This window comes from Aulonocara sp. 'chitande type north' Nkhata Bay, linkage group LG20 (assembly GCF_057382095.1).
Source record: "Aulonocara sp. 'chitande type north' Nkhata Bay isolate Kocher_YH1m ecotype deep benthic linkage group LG20, A_spYH_male_GT1.1, whole genome shotgun sequence".
Lineage (NCBI taxonomy): Eukaryota > Metazoa > Chordata > Actinopteri > Cichliformes > Cichlidae > Aulonocara > Aulonocara sp. 'chitande type north' Nkhata Bay.
This window is the reverse complement of record NC_141363.1, coordinates 36,877,073-36,902,312: the sequence shown is the minus strand read 5'-3', so window position 1 is coordinate 36,902,312 and position 25,240 is coordinate 36,877,073. Positions and strand designations below refer to the sequence as shown.

Genomic DNA, 25,240 nt, shown 5'->3' with positions numbered 1-25,240 from the left:
GAAACACAAGGCTTAAATACATAGAAGGAGCAATCAGGGAATGGACAACAGGAGGGAAACACAGCTGGGGCAAATTAGAACTGACGAGACAGGGAAAAATGTAAACTAAACACACTAAAATAACACAGACTTTCAAAGTAAAGCAGGAAATACATAACAGTCACGCAAAAACAAAACACTGACAACACCGAAACGTAACAATTTGTTTTAGAGAATATTTCCTCTATGAAGTCATTAAATACTTGAATACTAGAGCCAGGTGTTCTATATATACAGCTAATTATTAAATTTTTTTCTTTTTCCTTATAAATTTAAATTGTTATACATTCTAGTAAATTATCAATTACAGTTGTCATACTTTCTACCACCTTGTAGTTTAGGTTTTTATCCACATACACAGCTACTCCCCCTCCACTCTTGTTCCTTCTATTTACAAAATTCACTTCATATCCCTCCAGTCCAAAGTCCATTCCTTTCTCCGCATTGATCCATGTTTCAGAAATGGCAATAATTCCAAATGGATTTGCCAACTCATTTAGATATTCCTTTATATTGTTGAAGTTGGCATACAGACTTCTGCTATTAAAATGGATTATTGATAATTTATTTTCCGTGTTAATGGTGTGCTTAAACTGTTCATCAGTGAAGTAGCAGCAGTTACAGCTGATGTTGTAGAAGAAAACTTTTAAGCTTAAATTTCAAAACTTACATTTAACTACTGATTTTATCTATTGTTCTGATTTTATCTGTTTTGATTTTATATACTGTTTTGTTTGTTTGTTAATTAGTTTGTTTGTTTGCTTGTTTTAATCAATTTTAAATCATGCTTTTTATTTGTTTTTGTTTCTAATGTCTCTGTAAAGCACTTTGAATCACATTGTTGTTGAATTGTGCTATACAGATAAACTTGCCTTGCCTTGCCTTATTATTAATAATAACAATAATAATAATAATAATAATAATAATAATAATAATACATTTTATTTATAGGTGCCTTTAAGACCCCCAAGGTCACCTTACAATAATACAACAATACAATATAATAAAGTATAGCAAAACAAAATTTAAACATAAGGTTAAAAAAAAAACAAGCATGAAAGTATATAAACAAGTATAAAAGGGTATGGAGTTCTGAATAGATGGGTTTTGAGACGTGTTTTAAAAGTACAGAGAGAGTTTGTAGTTTGAAGAGCTGGTGGAAGTGCATCTAAAGTCTTGGGGCAGAGCAACTAAAAGTCCTGTTAGAGAATTGTGCATCAATATGGTTGTCATTGTGCAAGATGATTAGATCTTTAGCAAGGTGATTAGATCTTTAGCAAGAATGCTCAGCTCTGTTTTCTAAACACTGGTTCGTTAAAATGTTACGCCATATATGGGGTGACTGAGGATATTGGTGACATCACATGCTCACACATCGCAGACACACACGTCCCATGTTCACAGGTGGGTGTCTTATCTGTCGCATGATTAATGAGATGTTTGTGTAAATACTGATGTTAATAAAAGGACTGTGAGAGGGGTCCCAGAGTTTGGAGTTGGCTGAGATCAGATGAAGAGCTCAGGCTCCCCTTGCAGCAAGTAAAAGACAAAAAGCACTGTGGTCGTACACAAATGATTGGTCTCTGAGCCAGCGGCGTTTAAGTGTTAGACCCAACAGGTCTGTAGTCAGGCATACATATGGAGAAGATCAGATAAATATGGAGGAGCGAGGTTATGAAGCTCTTTGAAAGTAAGAAGCAGGATCTTGAAATTGACACAGAGGTGAATTGGAAGGAAATGGAGCTGTTTAAGGAAGGAAAGGAAATTGGATCGATACTTTGCTTTTATCGTTCAAGTTGAATATGTAGACCTTTTTTCCTTTGGAAAAAATAAACCTCAACCATGCACAATGAAAAATGTCTGAACCTTTTTGTGTGCTCTACAGACAGAAACACTGACATATACCAGGTCGCCAAAAACCCAGTTTCAAAACACATGTAGATCACAGTGATCACAATCACAGTGATATAGTGGTGATTAAAATGTGTTCAGAGATTTCATCTCATAAGTCACGGCACACTACCCTTTCCCCAGTTAGCTGCCTGATTGCCTTTGTAGTGTGGCAGAGCACTTCTGTGAATGAGTGAAAGTGTGAATGTTGAATGTTTTTGTTGAAATATCCAGGCAAGTATATACATGTAAAATGAAAAGATATACGTGTTCAAATAGCGTCAATTAACACACAACTTCAGGTTTTTTAATTTCTATGTGATTATTCTTATAACTAAACAATGAGAACAAGTAGTCTGATGTCCTGTAATCATTATGAAGCTATAATTTGAAATACAATAACACATTAAGTTTTTGAACAAAGTATTGGTATTGGTTGAAAAGGAGACTCTGGGTTGCTGCATCTTGTTGCTGTTTCATCTTAAATTGGTCATGCGATTTTGACGTGCCGGCGTGTCCGTCGACCCCAGTGGGTTAAATAATTTTTTGAATAATAATTTTGAAAAATATTTCTTCATGTCATTATGCAGGCCGCAAGTAGGGGTGACATGGGCTGCAAGATTGAGACCCAGGCATTAGATCCTCTTAATGCATTTTTGTTTGGGTTTCCACTGGCGTGGAATTACCAAAAATAGAGAGGGCATTGCCTAACATATGAAACAGGAAAAGACCGCTGTGTAATTCCTTTATTTGTAACTGTATTCTGAATATCATCATTTTAAATGGTAACTGTAATGGAATACAGTTACTCATATTCTGTATTTCAAATACGTAACGCTGGTACATGTATTCCGTTACTCCCCAGCACTGCTTAGTTGCAACAAGTGGTTATTTGAGTTGCTGTTTCCCTCCTATCTGCTCAAAGCAGTTAGGGCACTTTCCTCTGAGCTTTGATATTAGCAATGCATTTTTAAAATTCATTCATTCATTTATTTATTTATTTATTTATTTATTTATTACAGAGAACTGTCGCTCACTAGATACACAATATTGCCAAAGGTTTTCACTCCCCCACTTAAATCTTGGGCGCAAGCATTTCCCTACATGTTGAACTGTGTATGTGACAAATAAAATCTGAATTTGAACTCTAGCATTTGTGAAAAAATGGGTCATTCTCAGTGAATTCTAGAATGGTACAGCTGTGAACCTTTCTTAGTACTGAATATTCTAGAGACAATTATTAGTGGCAAACAATCAGTGGGGATTTTATGTGATGGGTAATATAAAATAGTGCTCGGATGTTGCCAAGTTTCAGCAGAGTCAATTGTTACAGCCAATGACTTGTCAGATACTTAGACAAATCTGTCTAATCTTCATGTGGCCTCCAGGTTAGCTCAAGAATAATGTGTAGAGAGCTTCATGGAATGGGTTTCCATGGCCAAGCCTTACATCATCAATTGCAATGCAAAGTGTAGGATGTGGTGGTGTAAAGCATGCTGCCAGTAGACTCAAGAGCACTGGAGTGATTAATAACGCTTCTCTGTATACGATCTTGCTCTGGTGGTTGCCAGAAAAACTGTATACGACTGACTGTTGAAGAGACTGAAATCCTCAAAGCCTCATCCGCCTGAGTCGGTCTAAATAAGGTGCTGAATCTTTAGCCGTATAATTATTGGTAAAGTATGGAGTTCTGGAATATATAAAATTTGTTTGCGCTATGGTTATTTTCTTAAAATTCAGGATTATAAATGTAACAAAATAAGTGGAAGTAATCATTCTGTAATGATTCTGAATGAATGAAGTGCAATAGTATCATGAATAGGAGGTGTTTTTGTACAAAGGTCACGATGAACAGTAAAAAAAGGATTTAAGCATGGTGCAACTGGTGTCATTTGGGTCAAAAGTGATTTCAACAGGACTAGGGAAAGGGGAGAGTAAAGTTTGTGAAAGCGTATAAAGTGATGTTTCTCTTAATAAAGAACTGCTCTCCGGATTTTGTCACAAGCAGATGAACCATTTAGAGAGCAAACTCTTCCTCAAAATGTTCCATCTGCTTTGTTTTTAAAGTGAGGAGCACTGAAGGATTAAGCATGGCAAAGCAAATGCCAATCTCCATTTAAAGTCTAATATTGTGGACAATCCTTTTTTTTCTTTTAACTCTTTGTGAAGCATCAAAAGTAAAACTAGGGTATGAATATCACATCTCATAATGCTTCTTACAGGTTGTTCTAGCTCTTAAAATTAACAGATCTCTGGGACCTATTTTCCTGGGCACTAAAGTTTAACCTTGCTATTCACCAAGTCCATAGATGACTCAGGAAAACTGATTTTATAGATGTGGCAGTTGAATGTGCCTACCTTTATGATTGCTCCTGGGTTGCCTCATCTAGATTTACGTGAATTTCCTCACCACCAGCTTAGGCTACGTCTACACTAATCTGGATAAATTTGAAAACGGTGTTTATGTCTAGAAACACTCCGCGTCCACACTATCATTTTCAGTTGTTTTCATCCACACTGAAAAAGCTACGTTCCTGTACTGCGTATGCATGAAACGTCTGCCGTTTATTTACTTTACGGCTCTTTGAAATGTTGCGGCAAAATGTCGAGGAAAAGTGCTGAGTTTTATCTGAAGGTTTCTGGAGCATGTAGAAACTTATATTATTCTTTACAGTTTTTTCTGAATGCTTAAACCCTAACTGTGATTCCTGTAGCACAATCTCTAAAACTATTCAGACTTACAGCAAAACCACTCACTGAGTTTGCAAAACTAAAAGCACAAAAACTGCTTTGCACTCAGTTTGCAATTTTGTAACACACACTTTGCAAAACTGTAGGCACAATTAACTACACAACACTCAATTACCAAATTTCCAACACACTCCTAGCAAAAGTATACACATGTATGGCTATCATTAACACTAATTTGCCAACTGTCTGGCACACTTTCACATGTGAAAACTTTTTTAGATAATTAGTTCACTTTGCAATCAGCCTAAGCACTATAATACAGGTAAGCTGTGTGTGCGGAGTACAATGGAGGGAGCAGAAAGAGTGAGAAGTAGAGGAAGCCGAGGAAGAGGACGTGGAGGTGAAGAAGTAGGATGAAGAGGATGACAAGGACAAGGAGGAGCAAGAGGAAGACGAGGAGGGGGGAGAGGAAGATGAGGAGGGGGGAGAGGAAGATGAGGAGGGGGGAGAGGAAGGGTAGGAAGAGTAAGAAATAGAATTGCTGATGACATCAGAGCTACAATAGTGGACCATGTAATCAACCGTGGAATGACCCTGAGGGTAGCTGGCCAACGGGTCCAGCCTAACTCGAGCCGCTACACTGTAGCAAGCACTATAAGGACATCTTGAAATGAGAATCGGTTAGTACAGTCACTTCGCACAAAGATTTGTAGCACTGCCATATGCCAATGAGAAACACACCAATACCATTGATGTAAAAATACTGAAATTGTTACTTTACAGAATTGCTAGATGACCAGATGCTGGGGCAGAGGAAGCATGTTCACTGCAGACCAAGTAACCCATATAGTCATTATGGCGATTGCAAATAATCCTATACTTGGAAATAAACACTTGTGTTTGTTTTGATGTGTTTGAATAAACACCAGGGGCCTGTTCTTCGTACCGCGCTAAGTGAGTTAGCTGGATGAGATTGTTGACGATTTCGCGTGATCCTGGATCGTTCGGTTCCCCGAAGCCCATCCGGGACTTGCTGTCATAGCAACAGAGCCGTAAGCGTAAACCTGCTGGGGAGCAGGTTTACTTTATGTAAACAGGATTAGATCGCGGCCACGCAGGTATGTCCGCGTCATTCATACGAAAGCAACAGCGATATTCCACCACTGTTTCACCATAAATAAATAACATCAATGTAACTAAAGATAATGCAGCACTTGATCCTTTTATTGATTTCACACAGATACATACAGGTCATTCCCTAAAAAAGGGAAATGTACTATTAACATTCTATTACATGTATGTGATTATTACAGATGTAATTCATATTTGAGAGTAGTAATTGTAAATTACTTCGTGTAATCAAGATGAGAGACCACGGCTATAAAAGCGAAGGTGGATTTGGGAAGTCTGTCGCAGTCATATCCTGTCCGTTTACGCGAGCAACCCATTGCGGAAGGTGCAAGATTGATAAGGAGAGTCCTCAGAATTCAGCGTATATTGCGGGACAGACAGGATCCTTTAGCTCAGCGCGACAGTGTGCTCATAGAGAGATATCGATTTTCCCGTGAGGGTATTATTCACTTAACCAACTTGTTGACGAGGGGGTGCAGGACCACCACCTGTCTTTTTTTTTGCTCTGCCCTTTTCTTGGTTGCTGTTATGAACAAACAAACAGAGTATTCCAGGGTCTCTTTCCAAGAGACGACAAGCAATATAAGTGATAAATATTACCATTCTGTAGAATATTCTTATATTTCACTTTTACTTGTTCCCATGTTCTAGTGGGTCCTGTTGTGGCTCTCATGTGAAAGGGGATATAATATAACATATTATAATATAATATAATGTAATATAATATTGGATAATATGGTGTGATATGATAAATCTACCCTACCGCCTACTGGTGTTGGCCAGAGGGGCCGATGGCGCAATATGGCAGCCTGGCTTCTGTCAGTCTGCCCCAGGGCAGCTGTGGCTACAACCGTAGCTGCCTCCACCAGTGTGTGAATGTGAGAGTGAATGAATAGTGGCATTGTAAAGCGCTTTGGGTACCTTGAAAAGCGCTATATAAATCCACTCCATTATTATTGTTATTATTGAATTACTTACGAGTTTGATTTGTCAGCAACTTTCTGCCAGCCCTCTCTCCTTGCTTTTGCAGCCTTTGCAGTGTTCCCTTGCGTTTTAATTAAACTCTGAAACTCCTGAAATCCCTCACTCAAGAGTTCTTGCTCTGCTGCCGAAAAATACCGAGCGCGCTCCTTCGACATTTTCGCCGACCAATCAAAGGGTTGCCGATCAATGTTTCTACTATCGATGCGTAGCCCCTGTTGGGCCACCCAGTGATCTCACATTACTTCATCCAGCTATACTAATCGTCAACAACAGGTGTGTTCGGGGAACCGGAATAGCGAGCTCAGAGTTAGCGCGATGATTTGGTCTTGGATGTTTCATTTGATCTTGGATGTAGTAAGCGACGTACGAAGCACAGGGCCCAGTACTTGAAGTTTGGATCCCTCCATGCTTATGGATCTATGACAGAAGTATGAGCTCAAACTGACATAGCCTACCTTGTGCACAGAGAAAGCAAAAGCCAGATGTGTTTTGTATTCATACCATCAATGTGCAGTTGGCGCATTGTGTGCTTAGTAGATGATGGCTTGTGTGTACTGTTTGATACGGAAACACCATTTTTACGAAGGTATGAAGAGTTAATCTAGCTGTGTTTGCTTTTGCAAGAGAACTACAATGTTTTGATTATTGAGTGACAGGTTTTCTTATTTGTGTGAAGAGTTTTGCAAAATTAGCCAATAGTTACAAAAAATGTGCTTAAGCAATCAGAAAAAACTGTAAATCTAAAAATGCAGTTTAACCAGCCACAGCTGATTCTCATTGTAGATGAACATCTACACAGGTGTTACTCCTTCAATTTTTCAACTCCTTCAATTCTGGCATGCCAGAAGATTCTTTCCTAGGTGTATTGCCCTAGATGACATAAGATGTGATGTGGATGGGAACCTGTGGCCAAATGGAGAAGACCGAGTAGATTAGCATTACTATTGTATGTGTATCAGTGGATGGTGTGTATACAAATTCTTGTATTTTGGGATTACTTAGTGCAAAAAACTAAAAATACATAAACAAATATTGACGAATTCTACATGATGTCTAATTCATTCCAGTAACATATATTGAAATTATAAACAGAGATGTGTCCTTGTTTTACACAAGAAAACACTGTGTAATGCTACATGTTGCTAGTGTTTTTTAGGTCATTGTTTTGTGGGTGACAAAGTGTGTTTGTCGGCTGTCAACCTTTGCTAGTGTTCTGGAAGAATGAATTTATTTGAGACCTGAATAAAGTGTTTTGGTAGTTGTAGTGCATTTTGAATGTGAAATGAACTGCTTTGCCAAGCTGAAGGTCAGTTAGGAGAATTGTGTGAAGAGTTTTGCAAAAGTGACCTAAGTATTGAGAAATGTGTCCTAGCGGCTGTAAAAAACTGTAAGTCAAGTTCTTGGCCTGTATTAGAGTCTCAGTCTGCCTCTGTATAAGGTGATGATTATACAGATGTTATACTAGATGTTTTTGCCAGTATGGTGTGTGTGTAAGTGATTCATGGGTAGTGGAACTTTAGGTTGTAGTTATCCCTTTTTTGTAGGGCATTTATGTTAAGAAGCTTCAAGGTAGCCACATAATGATTTTTTCTTTTGACTTGCAGTGTTGACACAGAGGAGAAACTTTTCAAAGACTGTAACAACTGTAAAAAAACAAACAAACAAAAAAACCTAAACAAAGAAACAATTGTTAGGATTGGTATATTAAAAAAGATAATGTGACTTACCGGAATTTAATTAATTGTGCTGTGATTTTGTTCTTCTGTGCTTCTGCTTGAATCTGTTTGAGATAGTGACATTGCCAAACATGAATTAAACCACCTGAATTGAGTAGTTTGAGATTATGTGAAAATTGAATGACACAAAGATGGGGCTAATTGAGACTTACAGCAGTGCTAACATTTCTGAAAAAAACACTGTTTGGATTATTGTATGTGTCACTAAATTCCACATTTATGGTCAATTGATCTGTTGTAACAGAAGCAGTAGTTGGTGTTATTGTAGTAGTTGTGTTTGCTGTTGTTGTTGTAGTTGACATCGCTGTGGTTGTAGTAGTTGGCACTCTTGTAGTACTCGAAACCCGTGTTGTTGTTGTGTCTGTCATTGGTGTGGTTGTATTTGGCATCAGAATTGTTGTATTGGTTAGAATTGGTGTTGGTGCAGTTGTTGGTAATGGTTTTGTTGTAGTAGGATCTGGTGTAGTTGTGTTTGGAATCAGTGTTGTTGTGTTTAGCATTGGTGTTGTTGTAGTAGGATCTGGTGTTGTTGTGTTTAGCATTGGTGTTGTTATAGTAGGGTCTGGTGTTGTTGTGTTTAGCATTGGTGTTGTAGTAGTAGGATCTGGTGTTGTTGTGTTTGGCATTGGTGTTGTAGTTGTAGGATCTGGTGTTGTTGTGTTTGGCATTGGTGTTGTAGTTGTAGGATCTGGTGTTGTTGTGTTTAGCATTGGTGTTGTAGTTGTAGGATCTGGTGTTGTTGTGTTTGGCATTGGTGGACAGGGAATGATATCTGTGGAGAAACATTCAAGAATTCCTTATATTGTTTTAGTGACACGGAGAACACTCATGACGCAAACTTGATGAATTTAAAGTGAATAAAAAAAATACATCTTGTTATAAAAACGACAAGGTCCTTACTTGTGACTGGTTCACAGAATTCTCCATCAGGAGGAAATCCCTTTATGCAATCACAGGTTTGTGAGGTAACATTACTGCATGCGCCGTACTCATCACACTTGCCACATGACCAAGCAAACTGGTCTTCACACTGACACTGGAGTCCTCCAGTGGAGTTTGGATAGCACCCTTTTCAAGACATTTAAAAGAATAACAAAACACAGTTCACAAGTCATACAGCACCATATGAACAGCATTAAATGTGTTGGAGTGTTGGAAGTCAAATAAGATCAGGTCCTTACATGTGGTGAAGTTCAAGTCTTTCAGTGTTAAAGACCCAGTGATGATTTTGGGGAAGGAGAAATTTCTCAGAATATTTCTGAGCACAACACTGAAATTCTGGGGCACACTAGATGCTGGGATGTGCAGTTCAAGGTCTATATCAAAGTCCACTGGTGCTGTGAAGGAGAAAAGGGGAAATCCATCACATACAACTGTTGCAATGATGGGAAACTATATTTACGTGAAAATGTAAAACTGACCCAAGTTCGACTCGTGCATGTTACAGATTTTCAAATACCTTTATCATTTAAGAATGCATTACTTATTAAAGTATGTTACTTGTCCAGGTTTATCCATTACCAACACATGGGTTTAGGTCAATGCCTAAAAAGCTACTTGGTAAGTTTTAGAAAATTAGCAGCGGCTGAGCTAAAGCACAACAGTAGCCATATCTTTTGAAAGTGTTTTCTTTGTTGCCAAATTGATGGCCTCCACGTTTTTCTCTCTAAATAAAATATTGTATACACTTTCCATTGTAAAAATAATTTCTTACATATTGATAATTAATAACACACCCAAAATACAAATGAAACATAACAAGATCATTTGTGTCTTTGAACAGAAACAATCAGATAATTCTGTAGTGATGACTTCACAAACTGCCATGAGACTGGGATGCTCAGTTCGTCTGGTGTTTCTTCAAATACAATTTTTTATGTTTTAAGAGTTTACACTATATCTCAGGCATACAAAGAAACAATAGAGGTGATGTTTAGAACATCCTGTACAGTATTCTTTTAAAGAATAAGAATGTATAAATGTGTGTCACATTTAAAGAATTTGCAAATAATGAACGCAGTGTTAGATCTGTCAATGTTTCTTTAATACAGTGTGTATAGAATGAATTGAACTGTGCTTCCACAAATGAATAACAAAGATGTTTGTCATACCAGGAGGTGGTGTTGGGCAAGGAGCGACGCCTGTGGAAAAACATTATATGTTTAATTATTTCAATTTCAAGCCAGAAACTAAACACCATGACTTTGGTTATGTCATAGAAATGTCAGCAAGGATAATGAATGCAGTGTTAGATGTGTTAATGTTTCTTTAATACAGTGAGTATAGAATTAATTGCAGTGTGTTTCCACAGAGCAATTCATATCTAATGTCTAATCACTCTCATAACACAATGTTAGGTAATCAGACAGTTGAAAAGTTCATTCATTTATTTGATAAAGGCAGTAGTCTGTTCATCCAACAGCTAGATGATATCAGTTCTTACTTGTGATTGGTTGACAGAACTCCCCACTCAGAGGAAATCCCTTTATGCAATTACAGGTTTGTGAGGTGACATTACTGCATGTGCTGTACTCATCACACTTGCCACATGACCAAGCAAACTGGTCTTCACACTGACACTGGAGTCCTCCAGTGGAGTTTGGATAGCACCCTTTTCAAGACATTTAAAAGAATAACAAAACACAGTTCACAAGTCATACAGCACCATATGAACAGCATTAAATGTGTTGGAGTGTTGGAAGTCAAATAAGATCAGGTCCTTACATGTGGTGAAGTTCAAGTCTTTCAGTGTTAAAGACCCAGTGATGATTTTGGGGAAGGAGAAATTTCTCAGAATATTTCTGAGCACAACACTGAAATTCTGGGGCACACTAGATGCTGGGATGTGCAGTTCAAGGTCTATATCAAAGTCCACTGGTGCTGTGAAGGAGAAAAGGGGAAATCCATCACATACAACTGTTGCAATGATGGGAAACTATATTTACGTGAAAATGTAAAACTGACCCAAGTTCGACTCATGCATGTTACAGATTTTCAAATACCTTTATCATTTAAGAATGCATTACTTATTAAAGTATGTTACTTGTCCAGGTTTATCCATTACCAACACATGGGTTTAGGTCAATGCCTAAAAAGCTACTTGGTAAGTTTTAGAAAATTAGCAGCGGCTGAGCTAAAGCACAACAGTAGCCATATCTTTTGAAAGTGTTTTCTTTGTTGCCAAATTGATGGCCTCAACGTTTTTCTCTCTAAATAACATATTGTATACACTTTCCATTGTAAAAATAATTTCTTACATATTGATATTTGATAACACACCCAAAATACAAATTAAACATAACAAGATCATTTGTGTCTTTGAACACAAACAATCAGATAATTTAATACAGTGTGTATAGAATGAATTGAACTGTGCTTCCACAAATGAATAACAAAGATGTTTGTCATACCAGGAGGTGGTGTTGGGCAAGGAGCGACACCTGTGGAATAACATTACATGTTTAATTATTTAAATTTCAAGCCAGAAACTAAACACCATGACTTTGGTTATGTCATAGAAATGTCAGCAAGGATAATGAATGCAGTGTTAGGTGTGTTAATGTTTCTTTAATACAGTGAGTATAGAATTAATTGCAGTGTGTTTCCACAGAGCAATTCATATCTAATGTCTAATCATCTAATCACTCTCATAACACAATGTTAGGTAATCAGACAGTTGAAAAGTTCATTCATCTATTTGATAAAGGAAGTAGTCTGTTCATCCAACAGCTAGACAATTGCAGTTCTTACTTGTGATTGGTTGACAGAACTCCCCACTCAGAGGAAGTCCATAACTTTTGGTTATGTCATAGCAATGTCAGTAAGGATTTTGAACGCAATGTTAGATCTGTTAATGTTTCTTTAATATGCTTCTAAAATGCTTCTATTTCTTCAGCTGCAAGTTTCTTACTTGCGTTTGGTTCACAGAACTCTCCATCAGGAGGAACCCCTTTGATGCATCCACAGGCTTGTGAGGTGACATTACTGCATGCACCGTATAGGCCACACTTTTCACATGACCAACCAAAGTGGTCCTCACACTGACACTGCATTCCTCCGGTGGAGTTTGGATAGCACCCTGTTAAAGTCATTCAAAACAATGACAAAACACACCTCATAAACCATGCACCAGAGTATGAACACATTTAAATCTGTCCGAGTACAAAATTCTTACATGTGGTGAAGTTCAAGTCTTCAATTATTAAAGACTGAGTGATGGTTTTGGGGAATGACAAATTTCCCACATAGTTTCTGAACAGATCAATGAAATTTGGGGGCAGGCTGGATACTGGCAAGAGCAAGTTAAAGTCTATATCATACTCCACTGGCACTGTAGAGGAGACAAAAAACAAGCACCCCATTTATTTAAGATGTTTCTACTTCTGTTGCAACTTTATATATATAATATACATGTGAAATACATATATCACATGTATATTAAATTACATGTGATATATCATTTAGTGATATAGCTGTTGGTGTAGCTAGTGTTGACACTGAGAAAACATTTCTCAAACATTTCATAAATTTTAAATATCTCTCGTAAACAAGAAAATTGCGACTACAGCAACTGAACCTTTGAAACAAATTTCATACAAATGGTCAGAGGGCCCGGTGGCGCCAGTGTCCGGCAGCCTCGCCTCTGTCAGTGCGCCCCAGGGTGGCTGTGGCTACAATGTAGCTTGCCATCACCAGTGTGTGAATGTGTGTGTGTGAATGGGTGGATGACTGGATATGTAAAGCGCTTTGGGGTCCTTAGGGACTAGTAAAGCGCTATATAAATATAGGCCATTTACCATTTTTATACAAAGTTATGGCTTTAGGATAGAATTCAAATCAACATCCTTTACACTTTAAAAAAAATTACATTATTAAATCCTTTCACAGAACACAGACGTAGAAACCTCAGTCTAACTACATATGCTGGATAAATGTACTTACATTTACATTACATACTTACTTACCTATCACATGTGATACATGTTTGCCTAGTCCTACCTGGGTTGCTGATCTGCTGGAAGTCCATTAATGCATCCACACGTATCACCAACGATGGCATCACAGGCCTCATAGTCAATGCATTTGTTATATGACCAAGCAAAGCTCTCCTCACATGTGCACTGGTATCCAGTTATGTTTGCAGTTATGTTTGGTGAACACACTGAGAAGAACACAACACAATGGTTCAATGTGACACTTTGAGTGAATAAGATTGGCAAGCAATGGAGATGCAACATAAATGGATGTTTTACCTGTTGTTGTATTAATGCTTGTAATCTCACCAGTGGCGTTGATCAATAAAGGAAAACTGAGAGTGTTCAGTATCGACTGGAATTGTTCCAGATTTGAGACGCTTATAACAGCTTGGAACTCATACTCAGTGGAATTTGATGAAGCTAAAGGTAAAAAAAAAGAAAAAAAAAGAAAAACCCAAACAAACCATAAAGCAATGATAACACTGATAATCTGGACTTGGTCAGATACTGTTATTGCTATTCAGTTCTGCTTGTTCATTGAATATCCTCCCTCGTCTAGTTTTTCAAAGCACTTTGCAAAGCATGTTTTTTTTTAATAAATACAATTATTATATAATTATATTATTAGTCAACAAACATGTGTTACGTTGTAGTAACACTGCTAAAATTTTACTCACTTTCTCTTTTTTGTCTTAGATGAATGCTGGATTCTTCTGCACTCATTAACTCCTGGAAGAAAATCCAGGAGGAAAATGATTTGTTTCACTGTATTTTTTCATCATTATACATTCATTCATTTTTATTCTTACCTCAAAGAAGCCGTTTAGAAACTCTCTGTGTCTCTCATACTTAAGACAGTTCCATATGACTAGGAGAATAACGATGCATAACGAGACCTTTCGTAATGTCATCCTAACTAAAGAGAAAAGAACACAAGTCCTTTTAATAAAATCAGTCATTATTCACGGTGTCATGCTGCTGGCATTCCTTCTGTAAATGGGAGCCAACAGGAAGGCAAAAGGTTTTCTGCCTTCCAGATAATGTGCTGCTCAACTTGTTTAAATGTATTTGGATCATACCAGCCTGTCAATGTTTATTTGTTAGCATGCAAACAGAGTTTTAAAAATGTTTAACTTCAAACATTGTCAAAGTCAACAACTTGTAATACTAAGCAAAAAAACAAAAAAACAAAAAACTGATGGTCTATATACAGTATGAGAATTTTCGAGTGCCAATAATCTTTCCTGTTCTTAGATAAGAAAATAGTTTTAATTTTCTTATCACAGTTGTGTCACGGTATTGGGTCGTGTGACCCAGCGTTCTGAGTTTTCCTTGTATTTTGATATTCATTGTTTCTTTCTTTGGTATTAGCTTCTAGGTTTCTTTAGTCCTTGTTTAGTACGGGCGATCGTGGCTTAAGAGTTGGGAGTTCGCCTTGTAATCGGAAGGTTGCCGGTTCCAGCCCCGGCTTGGACAGTCTCGGTCGTTGTGTCCTTGGGCAAGACACTTCACCCGTTGCCTACTGGTGGTGGTCAGAGGGCCCGGTGGCGCCAGTGTCCGGCAGCCTCGCCTCTGTCAGTGCGCCCCAGGGTGGCTGTGGCTACAATGTAGCTTGCCATCACCAGTGTGTGAATGTGTGTGTGAATGGGTGGATGACTGGATATGTAAAGCGCTTTGGGGTCCTTAGGGACTAGTAAAGCGCTATATAAATACAGGCCATTTTAGTAGATCCATTTATGTAGTCATCCCTGTGTTAAGTATTCCCTGTTGGCTCGTGTCCCCATGGCTCCTATTTTACTTTGAAAGGTCTTGTGTTTCTTTGTACTACGTGTTTAGTCTTACTCTCCCCTTTAATGTCATTATGTTTCATTCTAGTCAGCTGTGTCCTCATGTGTCTCCACTTCCCCTGATCACCTCATGTATGTATTTTTGAGTGCCTACTTGGTAAATCCTTTTGTAAATAGCTTTTCTGTTTCCATGAATACTCATGGTCTTCAAAGAGTTCAATGTAGGAGGTCAAACAACTTGAACAGCACAACCTCCAAAACAACTCCAGTACTATCGCAAATCTGATTTTGTTTGTAAAAATGCACAAATTTTTTATTTTATTTTATTTCTTTCAGGACCAATGGATTGGTGAATGAGTGAGAAGCTGTGGTTTGCTGCATTTGTTTTTCCTATAAACTGTAGGGGAAAAAAAGATAAACTGGCTTTGTTGTACAGGTGATTTAAATTATAGCTTACTTTCATTATCCATCTGGACAAACACACTTGGGGCCACCATGGAAACTGAAGACAAAAATAGCTGTGTCCCAGGTTGGTAACCCAAGTGGGCCCCAAGTATCAGACCTGCTTCTATCCATCTGGGCCCCATACTCATTTGTTGTCTGGGGCTGATTTGGGACCCATCATTAACCCATCTGGGAAAACACATTTGGGGACATCATGGAAACTGAGGACAAAAGTAGCTGGGTGCCAGGTGGGTAGCCCAAGTGGGCCCCAACCATCAGACCCGCTTCTACCCATCTGGGCCCCATACTCATTTGTTGGCTGGGCCTGATTTGGGGCTTATCTCGGACCCAGCATAAACCCATCTAGGAAAACACATTTGGGGCCACCATGGAAACTGAGGACAAAATTAGCTGGACCCTAGTTGGGTTTCCCAAGTGGGCCCCAAATATTAGCCCTGCTGCTCCCTATTTAGGCCCCACATATGTGTGTTGACTGGGAGGCAACCGCCTGTGTTGCCCGTATCAAAAACCGCTACTGCATCTGATGATTAACAGGTGTGCCAGGTTCAGTGACTCACTGCCCCGCCTACCTATACAAAAAGGGAGGCACCAAAAAACACATACAGACAAAAACACCACATAACCAGAACCCAACTCCTAACAGTGCAAGCCTTTTACCTCAAACTTAGTCACTGCTCGGTGACATTCGTCTATCCTGGCCTGAAAGGAGACACTACCCGTAGACTGCAGCGAGAACTGCCAGCATCTGAGCCAGCCAGACTCTGACCATGATGAGAGAGAGCCTCTCTCATCATGGTCACCTAAATGCAACACACAGTAATGGCAGGTTTTGTAATAAGGCAGATCGCGCTAACATAATATGCACTGTTAGTTGATTATTTACCTGCTGCATTAACGGGAGAGGACGTGCAACGTCACCGCTGCTGCTGGGTTGTGATTCACGAGTCCGGGGCGGAATTAACCGTCTCGAGGCAGGCGTTGCCGATTTGCAACAGTTAAAAACTAACAATCTGATTACCCCACATACATATTTTATGAGTTTGTTTTACTCAGAAGTACCACTGCAGGACTTGGTTGTGCATTAGCAACAAAAAACTTAATTTGAGCCTGAAAGGGTTAAAAACATGACATTCATTTAAGGTCATCGCGAGCAAATGCTTTTGCATATTCATAGTGTTTCCTCCCTTAAATGAAATATCTACTTTGCAAGTATTGCAAGTTGCCCTGTTCTCATAAAGTATAACAAAACATTTGAGCGTTTGAGCTGCTTAGGCGCCGTGTTTCCTGACAGGTAAATGACGCTCCGCAACGTGGTGACATCATTCGCGGTAACTGGAATCGATAAGGGAATCATTTGCAAAAATGGCAAACAATTTCAAGGAATTGAAACAGTGGGAACCGGTTCTCAACAAGAACCGGGTTTCGATACCCATCCCTAATTATGTCAGACTTTGAAACAAAGACACTGTGTTGTGCAATACATACTAAGTGCATTAAAATAAAGTTTATATGTACAGCAGTGGTAAAGAATTTAAACACTCACTTTTGACTTTAGCAGCACAGTGTGAGTAGAATTTCGTTAAGTTAGAGAAATGACACAGACATAAAAACATAACAATGAGATTAGTCTAAGTTTAGGTGAAGATGGCGTTTGGTTTGCTGAAATGTGCCCATGTTTATTAGTTGTTCTGGATCATGAACTCGATAAATGTTTCACAGTTCTTAGCAGCATTATACCCCAAGAGTTCAACCTTACTAATAAGATTTTTGTCTTATAATTTATTTTAAAAGGAAACTAATAAGTTAATGCGCATGTGTACCTCTGAGACTGTCTCAGATCTGTTATTGATGTTATTGATGTTTGTTCCTGAATTGAAAAGTGTATTATCTCCAGTCATCCATCCATTAATCCATCCGTCTTCCTCAACATACCCTATTCGGGGTAGCAGGAGTTGTAAGCTTGTCTCAGCTGTCATACGATAACAGATAGCAAACATTCAAAATATTTAATTTATTGCTGTTTGCTTGCAAAGTTAATTATTTGTTTGTTTTTAGCAGTATTGAATAGCAGTATGCTATTCAATACTGCTTATTGAATAGCAGTAAATGCAAAATAGCTAGATATTAGATATGTCGGTAAACATTCTAGGATACTTTTTTAAAATTGGTCTGAAGATATGAGGAATAATAATACAATATAAAAGACACTGAGTAATGGAAATTCTACATTAAGTTGATTACCTTTTGCCGTTGTTGCCGTCTGTAAAGCCTCTTGTCAGGAGAGCATAATCATTTTGCAGCACACCTTCACATACAGACTACAGCATCAAATGAGAAACCAACTTCCTTGATTGCTTTTTCTGAGTCACAAACCTGTCTGTCTGGTTTCTTTGAGAGAAATGTAGATCATACACTTGATAAACTTCAATGTGTTGATGATTGTCCTTGTTGAGGCAGACAGTGCTTCATGGTCTTCGTTCAGTACCTCAAATTGGCTGACTGGTGTTTACAAACAGAAAACCAAACAGGGGTGCCAAATCTGAAAATTTCTCCCATAATATGCATGAATTTAGCTCCTGGATCCAGAAACATATCTGCTTTATTTTATTAGTTTGTGATATTTTCTTAGGATGTCATGCAGGGTTTTTTTTTTAATCATTATTTGTCATTCAATTTGTTTGATGAAAAATTTCACATTTTATTGTTCATTGGTAAAAAGCAAATAAATGGGCTTTCCAGTTGTATAAAATTTATTGCCAAGAACCATTGTTGCAGAAAAGAAACAATGAGCCAAACATGGTTTATGTTTTGTGGTAAGTTTATGTGAATTATTATGTATTATGTATTATTATACATATTACCAGTGCTATAAAAGTTCCAAAGTTGTGGTACTCATCTGATAGTTATTTGTTTAGATATCTGTGTAACTAACATCATAAAGTGGATGAAGTGAACTTCTGATGTGTTCCTGTAAATACACAGAATGTATTCCCTTGTCTGTTTTCCTTTTTTCATGTTAATTGGACTCTGTGGGTATAATCTCACTTTATTCAGATCATTAAATGGCCATTAATTGGTTTGTTTTTTTAGTTTTCTTATTGCTGGAAAAGAGTGAGGCCCCATGTTGAACACCTCAGATGATCTGGGGAAGGAGAATATATTTGTGTTTTGTTGTTTGGTAACATATTAACTCAGGGCCCAGCAACACTCACACTATATAATCACACCTTTAATTGAAGGCTTTTGAGACATAATTAACACATGAGTTTGCATTTGCGATATCACATATTAAACTATTTATTTTAAATCATGTTGTATATTACTAGAGCTATTATTTATAATAATTTTAGGAAAAAATAGAAATGAAGCAAAAATGTAATATTACAAGAAAATAATAAAAAAAAGAAAATCTCAAAACTGTAGGTTGTGATTATTACATGTTTTGATTCATTCAGTTCATTAGTGAAGTCAGCTACATGTTACAGTACCATACTATACTAAGTTGCAGTAAAACTAAGGTCCCCGAACCCAAAAACTGTACGAACCTGATTAAAACCTGTTTGCAAAATTACAAAATGAAATCAAATCTGGTGACTTTTTCTGGTGTTATTGGAGACTTATTTATGACAACTTTTGACGTGAAAGTATGTATTGCTCTTCTCAACAAGCAGTGGGTGCTGCCGTGGGCACCTCGCCCGTGCCAAAGCGCTCACGGGCAGAGGATAGTCCTCCCCCAGCTGCTATCAGGGCAGGAAATGTTCCCACCTATGCGTCCAAACTGCAAATGATCGTGCATGAGTGAAACCTCTGCTCCCGCAATGACTGTAACGCAATCAATTCTTCTTTTACTGTTATGTTGTTTTGTGGCTCACAAGGTTTAAAACTACTTAAACACACACACGCACTCTCTCGGGATAACTTTGTCGGAGATGAAATGCCGGGTTGCTAGCGAAGCTCCAAATGCTATCCAGACCACCGACAGGTCCCGCATGCCACAGCCGCTCTATCACGTGATGCATACTGCTCCGACGTGCTAACGTTCTGAGGTGAGTTATGGTGTGTTGCAAGTTTTGTGAGGTGCTTTCGTGATATTTAATGGATCGGATTACATTTTTTATTTTTCTCCGATATCCGATCCAGTAATTTAGGTCAGTATCGGACCGATACCGATACGTAATATCGGATCGGTCCATCTCTAATACACACACACACACACACACACACACACGCACAAAGTAACTCCACCAGAGTGCCTATTTCGGGTCACTTTTGCCGGTCCAAGCCCAGATAAAGGAGCAGGCTTAGAATTGGGACATTAAAAAAAACAATAATCGCTAAAAGAAATTTAATTTGTAGTTCTAAATAAATTCTAAATGCATTTAGGACGTTTTTTTACTCACTTTATGTCTCTTCTTTTTTTCTCTCCTACAACGTGGGTTACAATTGCATTAGCATGACCAATTATGCAAATTAGGCGATTATGCTATAGCGACTTCTAGAGATTTTTAGGATAGCCAATAGTGATTTTCCTTACTGAGGAGTTGGCAACACTGGCCAGGGGCTGCGACACATTTATACAGCCATATTTTGCATATGACTATGAAAGGCCCCTGGCCAGGAAGTAGTTCCTTCCAATTTAGACGATCCGAATGATACAGTTTCTTTCCACTGTGTTCCTGTTAATAAAAAACTACAAATTTTTCCCAAAGTACTAAAATATCAATATTTTAATATGAGAATCGATTCTAGAACATAAATTACTGGTATCGGAAGAATTGATATTTCAACATCGATCCGCACACCACTAATAGCGACACTGCTCAGTGGCTAGTAGATCTAAGAGCAGACTAGAGCAAACTCTCTGAATAGTATCCAATAACCATCGCAGTGGCAGACATCCAAGACAGAGTCGCCAATATTGTATGAAGAGTTGGACAGAACCATTCCCTGACATGATTCGCACTTACAAGCTAAAGAGGCACCAGTGTCTGGTGGCACAAATGAACCTGCTGGTAAGGGAGAAGACACATCCAGAGTGGCTAACCAAATGCCGGACAGTCCTGGTCCCCAAGGATCGCCAGAAGGCATTGGTCCCATCCAACTACCAGCCATCTACTGGCCAATAACCTGCCTTAGTATGGAAGCCCTTGTCAAGCAACATAGTGACTATGATTAACAGGCACATGGCTCAATACATGAAACGGGCACAGAAAGGAATTGACAGAAACATCAGAGGGGCAGAACACCTGCTACTAGTAGATAGATCAAACTGACAAACTGTAGTCTGGATTCACTACAAGAAAACCTATGACTCAGTACCTCAAACATGGATCAAGAAATCCCTGGAACAATACAAGAGCACACCTTCACATACAGACTACAGCACCACATGAGAAAATAAACTTCCTTCATTGCTTTGTGTGAGTCACACACCTGTCTGTCTGGTTTCGCTGAGACGAATGTAGGTTGATACATTTGTTGAATGTGTAAAAAACTATGTTGATTGTCCTTGTTAAGGCAGACAGTGCCTCATGGTCCTTGTTCAGTATCTCAAACTGGCTGACAGGTGTTTACTGTGTGGCCAGTCTGTTTGTCTATTCACAAAGTGCTTTGTGCACCTCTGTTACAGAATATCAAAATCAAAAACACGCCTGCAGTGTCATACTAATGGTTGGTGTCAGTAAGATTAATTTAGAAACTCTTGCCAGTGGTGCTAAAATAAATAAAGATCTGCAAGGCTAACTTTACAGGGAGTGCAGAATTATTAGGCAAATGAGTATTTTGTCCACATCATCCTCTTCATGCATGTTGTCTTACTCCAAGCTGTATAGGCTCGGAAGCCTACTACCAAGGTTTTATGGACTGATGAAATGAGAGTGAGTCTTGATGGGCCAGATGGATGGGCCCGTGGCTGGATTGGTAAAGGGCAGAGAGCTCCAGTCCGACTCAGACGCCAGCAAGGTGGAGGTGGAGTACTGGTTTGGGCTGGTATCATCAAAGATGAGCTTGTGGGGCCTTTTTGGGTTGAGGATGGAGTCAAGCTCAACTCCCAGTCCTACTGCCAGTTTCTGGAAGACACCTTCTTCAAGCAGTGGTACAGGAAGAAGTCTGCATCCTTCAAGAAAAACGTGATTTTCATGCAGGACAATGCTCCATCACACGCGTCCAAGTACTCCACAGCGTGGCTGGCAAGAAAGGGTATAAAAGAAGAAAAACTAATGACATGGCCACCTTGTTCACCTGATCTGAACCCCATTGAGAACCTGTGGTCCATCATCAAATGTGAGATTTACAAGGAGGGAAAACAGTACACCTCTCTGAACAGTGTCTGGGAGGCTGTGGTTGCTGCTGCACGCAATGTTGATGGTGAACAGATCAAAACACAGACAGGATCCATGGATGGCAGGCTTTTGAGTGTCCTTGCAAAGAAAGGTGGCTATATTGGTCGCTGATTTGTTTTTGTTTTGTTTTTGAATGTCAGAGATGTATATTTGTGAATGTGGAGATGTTATATTGGTTTCACTGTTAAAAATAAATAATTGAAATGGGTATATATTTGTTTTTTGTTAAGTTGCCTAATAATTATGCACAGTAATAGTCACCTGCACACACAGATATCCCCCTAAAATAGCTAAAACTAAAAACAAACTAAAAACTACTTCCAAAAACATTCAGCTTTGATATTAATGAGTTTTTTGGGTTCATTGAGAACATGGTTGTTGTTCAATAATAGAATTATTCCTCAAAAATACAACTTGCCTAATAATTCTGCACTCCCTGTATAGTGCTTTTATCTGAGCTCAATCTGTGCTCTCACCTTAGCTAATACTGTAACACGATCTAATCTGTTATTTACAAATTGGCTGATAACATATGTTTAGAAAGTACACTATTCTTTTAGACAGCTCATGAAATGAGGCATCCAAAAACAAACAGAAAACCAAACAGGGCTGTCAGGAACTAAATTCATAATATGCATGCATTTAGCTCCTGGATCCAGAAACATATTTGCTTCATTTTTTAAAATTTGTGATATTTGCTTCAGATGTCATGCAGTTTTGTTTTGTTTTTTAATCATTATTTGTCATTCAATTTGTTTGATGAAAATTTTCATTCTAGAAGCTAACCTCATGACATTAAGGAGTGAATGTGATATCAAACAAGTGATACACAACCACGAGCACTTATAGCAATGATATCGGAGTGTAATTGTATGGTATCAATGAGAGAGAAAGTAGTCACAACAAAGGGCATTGTGCTATTGGAAGGCAAATCCAATCACAAAGGCAAATCATGAAAAGGCTGCTAGGAAAGCTGCAACATACCTGCAGAGGGTCCGGCAAGTCCTGAGGAGTCAGCTGAATGGAAAGAATACAATTAACACCTACGTCCTGCCGGTTATCAGATACCCTGCTTAGATAATAAGATGACCAAAGAAAGAGGTAGAAGCCACTATCATCAAAATAAGAAAGCTTTTTACCGTGCACGGAAGTTTTTACCCCAAATCCAGTACCCTGAGATTGTATGCTAAGGAAGGTGACTGAGAACTAGTGAGTGTCAGAACCACTATCCAGGATGAAACAACGTGGTGGAGGGTGAAGGCAACAGTGGGGCAACAGTGATCCCTGGTAGTCAGAGCACTTGGGACAGTGACCCATGGCTGGGCGAGTTGCTCCAAAAGATCGCAGGAACAACATCCAAGATCTCTGTCCCAAAGAGCGCAGTCCTAGGAACAGCAAAGATCCTGTGCAGGACCCTCAAGCTCCCAAGCCTTTGGTAGAAGATCCAGGCTTAAAGGATAAAGACCACCTGCATGGCGAGTGGCGAGAACTTTTTAAAATATATATAGAGAGAGATTTACAAACCTTTGTCACTCACTAGTGGGTAATTTTCCTCAAGAAATAAATGAAAAAGTAAATTTCCTTATTTGTTAATGAATTTTACTTTGATCTAATTTTAGACTTTTTTTTTTTTTTTACTTTTGGGGTTTGAGCCATCATAGGTGACAATTGTAACCCTAACTCTACCCTAATTCTATAGTTCGAACGGCACAATCGACTCTTTAAAAGTGTGATTGTTTTTGATATGTAACTGTTAAATTGATTATTTTCTTTGTTGCCTGATTACCAACAATTTAATAAAAATATTATTATTTTTAAACAGGAGACTTAGTGAAAGATAGGGGCGACTGGGTTTTCTGTTCGACAAAGAGGGTTACCTAGATCTCTGAGACAGTCACCTGAGTAGTGAAGCTGCATGCTGGCAAATTATCTTCAACAAACTGAGTTTCTCTCTGACTCCTCCTGTCCTGCTACAGCTGTTCCAGCTGACTGACTTGGTTTCATTTCCTCATTCACACAGCCTTTGATAAAGTATTACTCTGCAGAAATTCCCATCTTTGCAAACATAATAATCTGGTTAGATGTTAGTTTCTTGTTATATTTAACATGACAACTTTTATTATTGGTCACTGGATAGCACTGATTTATTATCAACTCAACCCCACCCATCCCATATATGTCTTAACTTTAGCAATTACAGTTTAAAAAAATCTTTAGGATATGGGGCTCTGATTATTATGTTTTCAACACACCCTTTTTCCACAGGAAATTTTACAAACATTTACATCTGAATTCAAGTGTTATGACTGAATGTTAAATTGAAATATTTACTAATATAAAATTGATATTATATCTAAATATTTTTTAAATCTACACTGGCACTGATTAGTGATCAGTTATTTAGATATTTCTTTAAGCAACACTGAATTGTGCCCTAACCCTAACCCTAGTTGATGGTTGGTCTGTTTTCATTCAGCACTTCCTGTACCAAAATAGTACGTAAGGAAGGTGACAAATCAAACTTAAAACCTTTGAGTCCTTAAAGTGAAGGAATTATCCATCAATTATCTACCCTACTACCTTATCCACCAATTTCAGATCAATTGGTGGATAAGGTAGTAGAGTAAGTTCACTTCCCTGGCAAAGAAGAGTCATTACAAAACCAGCATGATGCTCTGGATCTTCCTATATCCAGTGATAAACAGTTTCTATGCAGATGGCCCTGTTTCCATTTACAAAGCTTGAATCTATTGGTGAGTTCTGTGATGAAAATGAAAATAATGTGAATCCTGTGTTATGGCTTTAATATTTAGAAAATATGCCAAAACACCACAATTACCAGGAAATTGCATGAGAGAATGGCTTTTGAATAAATTATGATTCATCCTTCCAGTACGTTGTTTACACGTTACCTTGTTTTTCATTCATATATTTTTTGTCACCTTTTCTGACAAGAGACTCCTGATTGAGTCCTTCGGGTATTCTGGATGCTCCCAGTTTTGTTTGTTATCCTTTGAGCTTGTGTAATTGACCAAATCTCAATGCTGTTTCCCTCTTTGACAACCTCTTTTAACTCAGTCTGGACTCTCGCTCTTCTTAGCAATCAGTAGTTGACCTGCACTGAAGGACAATCTACATCAAGTCAAGTCCCAGGTTAGTGCAGCAGAAAAAATCATATTGTTGGTTTAAGCTGCTTAATT

The 25,240-nt window shown here is 38.4% G+C and overlaps 1 protein-coding gene across 1 annotated transcript in view; it reads right to left on the bottom strand.

The window, feature by feature from the left end:
* Positions 1-14,543, bottom strand: part of LOC147306217 (uncharacterized) — a 31,100-nt gene extending 16,557 nt beyond the window's left edge. The window contains exons 1-14 of the mRNA XM_086277004.1: positions 14,257-14,543; positions 14,125-14,176; positions 13,724-13,867; positions 13,474-13,632; positions 12,646-12,828; positions 12,382-12,549; positions 11,882-11,911; positions 11,196-11,351; positions 10,915-11,082; positions 10,583-10,612; positions 9,653-9,808; positions 9,372-9,539; positions 8,624-9,243; positions 8,463-8,515 (exon numbers count right to left, since the gene is read on the bottom strand). Of these exons, the coding sequence (XP_086133130.1) occupies positions 8,463-8,515; positions 8,624-9,243; positions 9,372-9,539; positions 9,653-9,808; positions 10,583-10,612; positions 10,915-11,082; positions 11,196-11,351; positions 11,882-11,911; positions 12,382-12,549; positions 12,646-12,828; positions 13,474-13,632; positions 13,724-13,867; positions 14,125-14,176; positions 14,257-14,406 (2,237 nt within the window). The 5' untranslated portion in view covers positions 14,407-14,543. The remainder of the gene's footprint in view (positions 1-8,462; positions 8,516-8,623; positions 9,244-9,371; positions 9,540-9,652; positions 9,809-10,582; positions 10,613-10,914; positions 11,083-11,195; positions 11,352-11,881; positions 11,912-12,381; positions 12,550-12,645; positions 12,829-13,473; positions 13,633-13,723; positions 13,868-14,124; positions 14,177-14,256) is intronic.
* Between the last annotated feature and the right edge of the window lie 10,697 nt (positions 14,544-25,240).